Source organism: Labeo rohita, chromosome 21 (genome assembly GCF_022985175.1).
Source record: "Labeo rohita strain BAU-BD-2019 chromosome 21, IGBB_LRoh.1.0, whole genome shotgun sequence".
Lineage (NCBI taxonomy): Eukaryota > Metazoa > Chordata > Actinopteri > Cypriniformes > Cyprinidae > Labeo > Labeo rohita.
In genome coordinates, this window is record NC_066889.1 from 754,992 (window position 1) to 768,054 (window position 13,063).

Here is a 13,063-nt window from a genome sequence, read left to right on the forward strand (position 1 = left end):
AAACGGTGGTATTGTGGTTGGATGGGGGCAAGTCAGTAACAAAGTCTACTGCCAAGTGGGACCAAGGCCTCTCAGGAATGGGCAGAGGTTGTAAAAGACCTGCTGGGCGTTGGTGCTGGGACTTGATTTGGTTGCAAACCGCACAATCTTTGACAAAGGAGGTTATTAGTTGATTCATGGATGGCCACCAGAATTTATTGCCCACGAGTTCTTGGGTTGCTAGGATGCCAGGATGACCTGCGCTGGGGTTTTCATGAATCAAGGAGAGAAGACGTTGACGGAGCGGAGCCGGGACGTAGGTTCGTTCTGGTGGACACTCGGGTGGAGCTGGTTCAAGCTGTTGTGCCTCTGTTATTTCGGCCATGACATCCCATTGAACGGGAGAGACTATCAGTGTGGAAGGAATGATTGAGGATGGTGGCGTGTCAAGTTGGGAGTGGTCGTATTGTCTGGAGAGTCCGTCCGCCTTGCCATTTCTCGACCCAGGTCGATAGGTGACTTGGAATTGAAATCGTGAAAAGAACAGGGACCATCGTGCTTGGCGGGCATTGAGGCGTCGGGCAGTTCTCAGATATTCCAAGTTCTTGTGATCTGTCAAAATAATGAACGGGACGGTGGCGCCCTCTAGCCAATGCCTCCACTCCTCCAAGGCTGCTTTCATGGCGAGGAGTTCTCTGTCCCCCACATCATAGTTACGTTCCGCTGGGTTAAGTTTTCGGGAATAATAGGCGCATGGATACAGTTTTGCTGGATTCCCATGGCGCTGAGAGAGAATAGCTCCAAGACCTGTGTTAGAGGCATCCACCTCCACTATGAACTGCTTACTGGGGTCTGGATGCCTCAGAATGGGGGCTGACGTGAAGCGAGCCCCTTGAGTTCCTGGAAAGCCTGTTCGCTGGCTGGTGTCCAGACCAGTTTGGTAGTGCCTTTGCGAGTCAAGGAAGTTAGGGGGGCGGCCACCTGGCTGAAGCCGCGGATAAATCTCCTATAAAAGTTGGCGAAGCCTAGAAAACGCTGTAGCTCTTTGAGTGTCTGGGGACGGGGCCATTGCAGAACTGCGGAGACCTTGTTGTCGTCCATGGTTACGCCCTCGGCGCTAATGATATAGCCCAGGAAGGAGACGGTAGAGAGGTGAAACTCACATTTGGAGAGCTTTGCGTAGAGCTGATGCTGAATTAACCTTTGGAGAACTGTCCGTACATGATTGACGTGGTCCTGCAGGTTCTCCGAGTACACCAGGATGTCGTCAATGTACACGATGACGAAATTGTTGAGCATGTCCCGGAAAATGTCATTAATTAAGGACTGAAACACCGAGGGACTGTTGGAAAGACCAAAGGGCATAACGAGATATTCATAATGTCCCGAGGTGGTAGAGAAGGCGGTCTTCCATTCATCCCCTGCCCGAATGCGTATGAGATTGTAGGCGCACCTTAGGTCCAACTTGGTGAAGATTCGGGCTGCGCGGAGCTGTTCCAGTGCCGATGGTACCAACGGGAGGGGATAGCGAAACTTGATTGTGACTTCATTAAGAGCTCGATAGTCAATACACGGCCTGAGGGATCCGTCCTTCTTAACGAAGAAAAAGCCAGCCGAAGCCGGCGAGGTGGAAGGCCGGATAAAACCCTTGGAAAGCTCCTCCTCAATATACTGCTGCATGCATTGGGTTTCTGGTTGGGATAATGGGTAGACGCGGCCTCTAGGGGGCGTAGCACCTGGTAGGAGATCAATAGCACAGTCCGTTTCGCGGTGAGGAGGCAGCTGGGTGGCCTTGATCTTACTGAAGGCCAGATGTAAATCCTGATAAGGCTTAGGGAGTTCTGCCAGGATCGTGGGTTCCGGTCTCGAGTCTGAACTGGTAGTGGAAGTTCTCAGGGGATGGATCAAACAGTCCTGTTGACAGATGGTAGACCAGTGAGTGATCTCCTGCTCTCTCCAGGATATTCGTGGGTCATGAAGGGTCAACCAGGGATGACCCAAGATGACAGGGTGGTTGGGTGACTGGGTGACGTGGAGGCGTATAAGTTCGGTGTGCATGGAACTGGTGATTAACGTGATGTCTTCAGTAGTGAAGCGGATTCTTCCTGCCCCTAGTGGTCGTCCATCGAGGGCTGCTACGGCCATGGGTGGGTCACATGGAAGGAGAGGGATATCATGGCGATTAGCAAATTCTTGATCGATAAAATTACCTGCAGCTCCTGAGTCAACAAAGGCTTTAGTCTTTACATTACGGCCATGGATCACAATGCAAACATCTAGTAACAGTGAAGGGCTCAAAGGAATGAGGCTTACCCGAGAACTGGAGGGTCTAGGAGGTCGTGAAGGGCATTGTGAGCGGAAATGTCCAGGTTGACCGCAGTATAAACAGAGACGGTTCTTCATTCTCCGGTCGCGCTCCTCATCCGTAAGTCGAGTATAGCCGACCTGCATAGGCTCCTCAGTGGCCGGGCTAGGTTGTGGAAACAGATTGGCTGTGAAACGGCGCCCTCTACGGGAGCGGAGTAGATTGTCCATTCTGATAGCCATTTCCATAAACTCCTCTAAATCCTTCTCCTCGTCCCGGCACGTGAGTTCGGCCTGCAAATCCATCCTCAGGCCGCGACGAAACATGGCCTTGAGGGGCTTCCCCTCCCAGCCAGCCTGAGCAGCTAGTGTGCGGAACGTAAGGGCATAATCCGCGGCGGTAGAAGACCCCTGACGAAGGGTTAACAGCTCCTCCTCTGCCTCCTTACCATCCTCTCCGTGATCAAACACTTCCTTGAACTTCCTCAGAAAATGTTGATATGAGGGAAATGTCATCTGCTGCCCCTCCCACAATGCTGTTGCCCATTTTAAAGCTTTGCCGGTCAGAAGTGAGCAAACCAATGAAACTTTACTGTCATCTGACGGGAAGTTTTGTGGCTGGGAATTAATATAAATGGCACACTGCATAAGGAAGCCCTTGCACTTGCCTGCTGAACCGTCATACTTCTCTGGGAGTGATAGACGAGCCGCGCTAGAGGTTGCCGTGGCAACAGCGGGTGCGGGAGGAGGAGACGGAGGGCGGCGGCCGCCGTGGGGGATTCGCTGGAGTTGTGAGACGATTGACAGCCTGGGTGAGTGCCTGTACAGACCGTACAAGTTCCTCCGTAGTAGTAGTGATGTTGTCCAATTGCTGATGGTGAGTGAGGAGCACATTGGCCTGACGAGACACCTCGGTGACGACGCGGTGTAAAGCCGCTGGATCCTGGCTTGGCGAAGTCATCTGTAACAGACTCTCAGGAGCGATCGGATCCATTTGCAGGCTTTAATCGGAGTGTAAAACAGGCAGAGGGTACAAGGACCAGCAAGCAGGTATAATACAGATAATCCAGAAGAGTAGTCGATAACAGGCAGACGTCAAAGGGGCAGGCAGAGAGAATCAAACACGAGAAGGCAGTCCGGAATCAAAACACAAATAAACAATCACACTAGAAAACGCTCGGAAATATCACCTAGGGCAGATATGACTTCGCGATGGTTTGCTGAAAGTTCGCGCCTTATAAAGGCGAGTAATCACAGGGAAAATGAGAAACACCTGAGGCGGAACTAGCCGAGGTACGTGGGCATAAAGAGTCCGGGGGGGAAACTTAGAACGCGGGCGAAGGTTCCCGCTGCGGCTGTGCGGAGAGGGCCACAGAGGCGCTGTTTGTGACAATCATATTTTGTGTCAAACTAAAGCAAGATAAAAGGTGGTTCAGAAGTCAATATATTTTTAATACATTATTCAAAAATTAATAAATGTTTAATAAATGATTAGCCGTAATTGTTAATATAAGCCTGGCACTGACCTACAATCTACAACCCGTCTATTTGCAATAGTTTCTGCCAATCTGATATGGTACAGTAGGGTCTTGACTCAGTATTTATGGTCATTTATTTACATTTTACAGTTTTATTTAGATTTTACAGTTTTATTTTAAGAGACATTGTAACAACTGAAAATCATGCAGTTCAACTTTTTAAATGTTCAAAAAAAAAGAAGAAGGTTGGGTCTCTCTCTCTCTATATATACTTTATGTTGGGTGAATGATTAAATTGCATTCATTTCATTACAATTAATCATACTAAATTAACTGTTAAATTGACTGTTTAATTAAATGCCCTCAATAACATAATTTGTGATGGGTTGACAACACAAACATTAGTGAGAATCAGAAATAGATTTTTTTCCTCTTCTTTTTTTTATATTAGTTTTCACCCCATTAGACCTTTAGTTTTTGCCATTGTGTCATTAATCAAGCTATTATTAAGGGGTCATTGGATGCCCAGTTTGCACAAGTTGATATGATTCTTTAGGGTCTTAATGAAAAGTCTATAATATACTTTGGTTAAAAATTCTCAATGGTAGTGTAAAACAACACCCTTTTTACCTTGTCAAAATCGACTCTGCAAAAATCAACCCATTCTGATGGATTGTTCTTTTAAATGCAAATGAGCTCTGCTCGCCCCGCCCCTCTCTTCTCTCTGTGGAGTGACAAGCTGTGCTCAGAGAGATTCATAAAAAAAAAACTTATACTCACTTCTGCTGTAGGTGAAGCTGGATGACGAATGATTTGCGCGAACATAGATACATTTATGCAGATCGGAAGGTGCATTCCCTTCACAAACAAATGTAACGTTAATCCAGTGCATCTTCAGCGGCTCAGATGCCAGGAGTAAATGACGACCACTATGTTCATTATTACATCCAGCAACACAACACCTCAATCGCTCAATCGGAGATATTCTTGTCTAACTTACATCCCTGCTCCGTCATTAAAACATGGAGGTTGGACTGTTACAGCTGATTTAGGGCAGGTCTGAGGTAGTCAATCAACTATCGTGGGAGCGGCCTCTGTGAGTTCTCACCATCTGAGAATAGCTCGATTTGAAAAAGGGGATATTATTTTTACAGATTAATTAAAAACCACTGCACGGATTTTTATCATTATAGGGTAGATTTGTACATACACTGCCAACACACATTAATGTTCAAACAACATGTAAAAGTAAAGTTTGCATCCGATGGCCCCTTTAATAATGTTTAGAGAGTATTTCTGTAGGTCTAGTATACTCTTTAATAGAAACACCTCCATGAATGGTTTTACTGTAGGCTTAGCATTTGCTACAGAACTGAAATGGTACTGCATAACAGAAATTAATAATATAAAATAATAATACAACTCATTATTTACATACCTGTCTGTTAAAAGGAATTGCATTGGAATAGTTATTGTTTATGTTGTTTTATTGTAAGCAGATTTTAGATTCAAGTCCCAGGTTTGCACTTAGCAAACAGATTCAGCGGCTGCTGATGTTTAATAAATAGAAAGCCTTTTTTTCTTAGCAGAAAATATTAGAGGTTTCACACTTTTCTCAGTAGTCATCAAGGGGCTGTCATTTCTCCCCCCGGCCAATGCACACAAATCAACAAAAAAAACCTCCCTGAGAGAAAAGACACAAGCACGAATAACAGTTATTTACATCACAGCTGCCCTGAGCTTCCAGTGCCTTTCAAAGTCTGGCCCCTCAAATTCACAGAGCACTGCCATGAAATAGAGAAGCAACTTCAAATATAGATTGGAGAAAAGGATAAAAAGTAGTCAGGCCATTTCAGGCCTTGCCCCCACGTCTCCTGCAGAATTCAGCCTGCACTGCTTCCTTCACCCGACAAGGTTATATATATATCTAAAACTATTTATTGCCAACACAGGGTAGGAGGAAGTCAACTGAGGCAAGTTGTCCTTGGAACAGAAAAGAACATGACCAGTAATTTAGGTTACAAAGGGGTTATAAAGCCACCAGCCATGACTAGTCCTGTTTAAATTCCCCTGTTTTGGTGTCCCTTAGACCTCTGCTCTTGGGTTTCCCATGGTTCAGTGTCCAAAAAAAAAAAAAAAAAAAATAAAACTGCAAAACTGTTCCACACTAACATTACGAACAGCAGTCTTGTTGATAGCCTGCTGTTTATATTTGTGGCACGTCATTGGAATTCTTTGGTGCTGTGTGAAATAATTGCATTTTCCTTCTAAAAAGACCAACTTGTACTATTGTGAACTTCTATGCTGGTCTGTTTTCTAGGTCAGAACTTTCCAAGGATCACAATGGATAAAGGAAATATTCTTAAAGAAACTCTTAAACTTGGTTCATTTGGTTTGTTAAGAATTGTGTAATGTTTTCATGGTAAAAAGCATTTAGATAAGAGATATGTAAGAGCTACTGTAAATTAAAAGGAAGTTGACACTCACTGGTTTCAGTAATTGTTAGGGTGTGCTACTAAAATATCACCCTTGGTAATGCATTTGCTGCATCTGAATTTAAACTCAACAACTTAATAAGTCTGGACTTCAGATGGCTCTAATTGTGTCTAGTAATTGTTGCACTCAGACGTTGCGCCCCTCTTCGTTTGATTACCTCTTGAGTGGTGGTCGCCCATTACTGTACAGCCAGATAAAATCTGAAGATGATGCCAGCTCTCTGATGAGCTTGAATAACAGATTCCGTCCCATTAGCTAATTCTTAAGAAGACGATTCTTACAAATCTCTTTCCAGGGCTTGTTTGCTTAAACATCTCTGTAATGTTCAAAACAGTAGCCAATTTAAATCAACGGTTCACCCAAAAAAAGAGACCTTATGTATGTCAGGTGTAAGTTACCAAAAAAAAAAAAAAAAAAAAAGCGTATAACAACGTACTTATTGTTTACATATTTTGTGACATTGTACTTACATAGGTTATTATATTGTTGACCAAAACCTAACATCAAAACTAAACATAAACCTACCACTAACCCTGCTGTTAACTGTCAGCCTCTATTGCAAATAATAAAAAGAAATGAGAATACAAAAAACAAACAACAAACAAACAAAGAAAACAGAGCTGGGTAGATTACTTACAAATTGTAGTCAAATACTGATTACAGATTACTGTAGTTAGTAATGCAATCTCATTTTAGGTAATGTATTCTGACTACTTTTGAAATTACTTTTATATTACAATATGTAACTTGTTTTAAACATGCCATATTGATATAAAAAAACTATATTTATTTATTTATTTATTTATTAATGCAGTAAACATTACATTACATCAATGTTTCCCAAACTAAGCTTAATGTAAGAATGCAGTGGGTTTGTGAGTTGGTAAAAAGTTAATTATTAAGTCCTAAAAATGTAAAATAAATGATTTTAACACTTTGAGCACATTTCACACTTAAACACTAAAAATAGAAATATTTAATTTGTTTACCTGCATGTCAACATGACTATTAAGCGACATTAAACTGTAAACATGTGAATGTCTTGTTAGATTATTAAAATATTATCTTCCTTCAAGTAAATATTCCATGCCAAAAAGGTTTGAAAATTCATGCATTATATGAACAAATATTAGTAAACACCAATGACATTTTCAGGTTTGAAAATTTGTCCAGAATCAACATTTCAGAAAAATTTGTCCAGAATCCAGATTATAATCAGTTTCTACCCAACTCTGTTTGTTTGTTTATTTGTAGGTCAGTTTTTGAACAATTCTTTTAACAAACAAAGGAAGATGTTCAAATACAATTGCATTTCAGTGTTTGTGCTTGGAAGCTGCCTCTCTCCAGTCAGAAACATCAACCCTCCCCACCCACACTGGCTTACTGTACACCATGATGCTCATTAGCTCCAAGCGTTTGACAGCCACCTCCACTGAGAAAATGTGGGATAGCAATGGTGACGGCTATTTTTACATGGTTTGCTGCCTCACTGTAGTGTTTCTGATGGAGCACAGGATGTAGATAGCTTTCCCAGGCTATGAGCCACTCTCAAACTTTTAGCCGGAGTAAATGGATTACAGGTATCCTGATAGGAGACGGCTCCCTCCAGTATCCCAACACCTGCCCTGATAAAAGAATTATGAGAAGAAGCTTAGAACCTTAAGAAGCCTTGCTGATCATACAAAACGAACTCGCTAAATCTCAAAGACTCGATATCTCTGTAAACTTTCCTTTAAGGATGGTAAGAGAAAGCCATGAAAGCCAGCCTGGTGTTGCATGGCATTTCATAATGATGTTTACAGCAAGAGAGCAAAACTGAGATTGGGTTTCTCAGCATGTAAACAGAAAAATTTCATCATCACTTCTGAGTTGCATTGGACTGGCATTTAACACCCTGCACCACAGACTGATTTTATTAGTCTCTTTTAATGATTAAGGGTTAAGCAACTTTTTAGGACTTTATTTGAGCCAACATTATTTCTAAGTTTGGTGAATGGCTACAAAATTTTAATTGCAACAAATGTACATGTACAGCTATTGTGACGAGTCAGCTGCCTCCCCCTGCTTATCATCGTCACCCCGTCCAGTAATCGCCGCCCTTCACCAGGCTCAAGACAGGAGTGGGCGTGCGAGAGAGGAGGGGCGCCGAAACAGCCAGGACTGGCAGCGCGTGATGAGGCGTACCTGCCGCAAATGAAGCCTCATCACCGCTGCTGTTGAAATGCCGAGCGCGCCTCTCCTTGGGAGACCGGTCTCTTCCCGTGCGTGCACGCTGGTGACCTCGTGGGTCCAGGAAGGGAGCGTTGAGGGGGATCGAGCGCCACCGAAGCGAAGAGCTGCCGGACCCGTGGTCCTGACGAGTACCACACCCGAGAGATGGCTGATGGGCCAGGATGCCGGGCCATTTAATCTCCAGGAAGTGCCGTGGGCCAAGGTGGACGAAGCCGCTAGATAAGCGTCCACCGGACTCCTCCCCTTACCTGGACCTTTACTTCTCGAACACTGCCCTTCCTTCACGGAACCCCCAGCACGACGAGGACATCAGAACCTCTGTTTATTCTGGACACTTTTAATCCACCCTTTGTGCCCCTTTAGTTATTTTATGTTTAAGAAATCTAAAAATCTACATTTTAGAGATTAAAAATGAATGTTTTTGAAATAAAAATATTATTTGCAAGTAGTTCCAATTATTTTACAGTTGTTTTTTGTTGTTGTTGTTGTTGTCTTCTTTCGTATTCCCCTAAATCAAATTTCATTTTTCTAATTATTGTAATTACAAATGTAATTATTTAATTCCTTGGTGGAGTCACCTTGGGGAATTACAAAAATAAAGCATATTTTCAAACAACTTTTGCAAATGCTACTTACTTGCTATACCCTTAGGACTATTCTTATCCTTACAATCTTTTTTTATTTTATCTTGGGCTAATTTTATGTGTCGGTTGAGAAGAAACTCTGCAAGTTCAGCGTCTGGACTGAAACCCAAACATTTCATCAGATGCCTTCATCTTGTAAAATCACTTTACCCTTGTTTTACCCTGTTGTCTGTCTCTGTGTATTTTGGCAAATCTTTGAATTATAGCTTACACTTCTGTAACCAAATCTGAATTTCTTTACTCATGTGACTCATCAGCCATTGACTCACACCGGCCAAACACTCTCTGGCTCAGCCTGCAACAGTAGCCACGCCCCAAACTCTCGCTATTGGCTAAGCTGGGAAGAGACTGAAAGATCTGAGTGGATCACTCTAAATGTTTTGATGGGGCCTAGGGGGCTCAGTGTTTGCACTTTTGGGACTAGCAAGAACAACAAGTGGGTTTGCTGTGTTTTTACATTTAACAAAGAACAGTTCAGCTGTTCCTGACTGATATATATATTTATCCTGGAACTAATACATGCCATGAAGACATTCACAAATTCTCTTCCTTAGTATATATTCCCTTTCTTTTCTTTATCAAAGACATTTGCCGGGAAATGCTGAATATGTAACTCCAATTTTAACATTTCTATCAAGCTTTAAGGTCTGTATCTCGCTCTTGATGAGTGATGGGGTAAGATTTGGAAAGTGGAAACTGTGCGTATGTGGAGGAATAGGAAAGAGAGTAAAGCTTATTACATGATCAACAGGGATGTGTTGATGGGACAGGGTGTTCTATATATAGTAATTTAAACTGCATAAAAAACTGTAAATAAATTAAATTGCAAATTAATTTTTGGTAAACATTAACCCAAATAAACCAAGGGTTCTTGTAATTTGTAACACCATCAATTTCTATTATTAATATGTTAACTGGTTGCTGTTTTACAGCACTATTTATACAGTTTTTACCTTTTAAATGAAAATGCTTAAAGTGAAAGTGGAAAAGCATTGAGCTTGATAGGGGTTGGTTATAAAACAACAACAACAACAACAAGTATAATATTAAACTGATACATATGCTATCTAATATTATTACATTTCACTTCACCTACACTCTAAAAACTGCTGGTTTACAAACAACCTAGCGCTGGGTAAAATATGGACATACCCAAACATTTAACCCAACCGCTGGGTCAAAACAACCCAATTGCTGGGTTTGTCCATATTTTACCCAGCACTGGGTTGTATTTAACCCAGCAGTTTTTAGAGTGTACTATCACAACTCACATTTTAACAATGAGTATTCAGCACAACTTGAATTTGCAGCTGACAAATGTGGGCACATAATATCAAAGTTTGAAAGAAATAGCCCAAACGCTCTCTCCCTAGTCTCTCATATACTGTCTCCTTCCTGGATCTTTGACATGTGCGTTTGTTGCGTACTGATGCATGCAGTGAGTTTTGAAATGCCTATGCAGAAAGAGTCATTGCAGTTTTGAAGGTTAATGAGTTGTTTGACAGTCCACACTTAGCAGCAGGCAGGTTTTTAATGACACAAGGGCATTTTAGGGTGAACTCTGTCTTTAAACAGTAATTGAAATGCTTGCTGTTTTGTTCAGTGTGCTCTCCTGTCTCATTATACCTGCACTCGTCTCCTGGGTTTTCCTTATAGATCTCAGCTCCTTAACATTCATATTTAACCTGATGTGAACTGTTGTGCTTTTAACGTTCCATCATCAAATTTTAAAGCCAGTCATGTAATATTCAGCCCCAAAAGATTTTAAAATACACCCCAAAATGCCTCCTTCCTTCTTTTCTGTCGTTCCTGTTTCTATGATATTGTTATATTTGTAACCTGTTTATTTCTGTATGGTTTATTTTTCAGGACTACACATTGACAATGTATTTCCAGCAAGCCTGGCGAGACAAGCGTCTGTCCTATTCTGAGATTCCTCTGAACCTGACGCTGGATAACCGAGTAGCCGATCAGCTGTGGGTGCCGGACACTTACTTCCTAAACGACAAGAAGTCATTTGTCCATGGTGTAACAGTGAAGAACAGAATGATCCGTCTCCATCCAGATGGCACTGTGCTTTATGGGCTCAGGTAACAATTCAGAGGCATCTGTTTATCACCTAATTTCAAAAATGATAAATCTTTCATTCAATATTTTGCCAAAGCACCATGATCCCCATGACAGAATACACAGAGCAGATGATCTTGACATTCAGGTAAATCAGGTGCCTTTTTATTTTTATTATTATTATTATTTATTTAGTTTTTTTAATGTTGTTTTAGCTTTTCTTTATGGATACACACTGACTTTTAAGCTAAAAAAAAAAAAAAAAAATCTATATTTCATAAACTTTCAGTCAAGTCCCTACTGGTGTAATGGTCAGATGTCCCAAACATTTCTGTCCATATAGTGATGGATGGATGGATGGGCAAGACAAAATACTTAAAAGAGCAATAACAGAGAACTCTTTGGAGATATGAAAGAAATACAATCAACCCAGCTGACCCACAGATTTACTTTTGACGTGAAAATGTTAAGTGTTAATGAGAAACTAATTAGGATTTATTGAAGTACTACGTTACTCTGAACTATTAACTACTCCAGTAAAGATCCAGCTTAATAACGCTGCCTGGGGAAAGAAGTTGGATAATTTCATAGCTCTTCTCTCTCTCAACTCATCTCTCAGCTGGACTTCAGGATCTTTTAGCACATGGGTTGTTGGCTTTGCACTGGTAGTTGGCATTACATAACCTCTCATCTCCTTTCTCTGGAGCAAAGAGCAATTAGCCAATTGTTTCAAAGCATGATTCATTGGTTATTAAAATCCGGCATATTATTGCCGGGGCCATTTAGCTCTTCATTTATTAGAGAGCTACTGTCCAATGCAATCTCATATGTCACTAAACTCTGCAGTCCGATCAAAGGAGTTCAGCTCATTATTCTCTTTGTTGTTCTCAGATTTACATATTTGAAGAATATCCCGTCATGTTTTGTGTAAGCGTAGTGCGTCAACTGCCAGTCGCTCTAATACCCGTCACATTTTCCCTGTGACTGCTAAATTTATGATGTAATTTACTGTAAACTATGTCATTAACACAGAATATAACAGCATTATGTGTTTAAAATATGGCAGGGATTGTACAAAATACAGTGCGAGCAACATTCGAGCAGCGGTGAGCGCTCTTTCATGATGTGTGTTAAATTCCTCCGTGTAAAGAGGCTTTGTTATGAGTGACAGGTGGATATAACTTCCGCGAGGAATTTCCTGTTGGGAATTTTATGGTGGAATAGTGGGATGTCTCTATTCATACACCTGAACATAAACAGAAATGCTTTAGCAGATGAAAGATAAAGCTAGTATACACAAGACAACGGTTTGTCTATGTCTCTGGTAATAAGAAATGTTTAAGCCTTTAGCATTGTTTATACAATTACAAATTATATATTGTCTCCCACACTTTAATGCAAATTGCTCGCTGTCATAATCTGTCAAGCAAATATTCTAAACATATCTATTATATTTTTTTATGTGTCCTGAATTGATTAATTGTGCAGGTGAATCTTGAATTTCACTAATGAAGGGAAAACATTTGATCAACCGATGGTCAACCAGTTCTCAAAAAATTCCTCAGAAGTGCAGAGAACCTTGATTTAGCAAAACAAGGCAAGAAGTAGAAGATATTAGAATGTAGGCACATTTCTGATGAAATAAGGGTCACTATTGTTGACCGTGTTCACAGTCATGACCTTACAGTAGCCAAGGCACGCAGGTAGAAAAATACAGCCAAATACTGTGAGAAAAACCATGTTCTCAATCATTCATACACTTGAAGACAGAAAAGGTATGTATTTCAACAATATGCATGGTACTGTAATACTGGATATTGACCGTAATGCTTCCTTTTATATTTTACATTATACGGTAAATAT

The 13,063-nt window shown here is 41.4% G+C and overlaps 1 protein-coding gene across 2 annotated transcripts in view; it reads left to right on the forward strand.

The window, feature by feature from the left end:
* The window catches only part of LOC127152452 (gamma-aminobutyric acid receptor subunit beta-2), a 94,063-nt gene that overhangs the window by 32,421 nt on the left and 48,579 nt on the right, over window positions 1–13,063 (forward strand). For both annotated transcript variants that reach the window (XM_051093116.1, XM_051093117.1), the window contains exon 4: window positions 11,003–11,223. In XM_051093116.1, coding sequence (XP_050949073.1) covers window positions 11,003–11,223 — 221 coding nt within the window. The remainder of the gene's footprint in view (window positions 1–11,002; window positions 11,224–13,063) is intronic.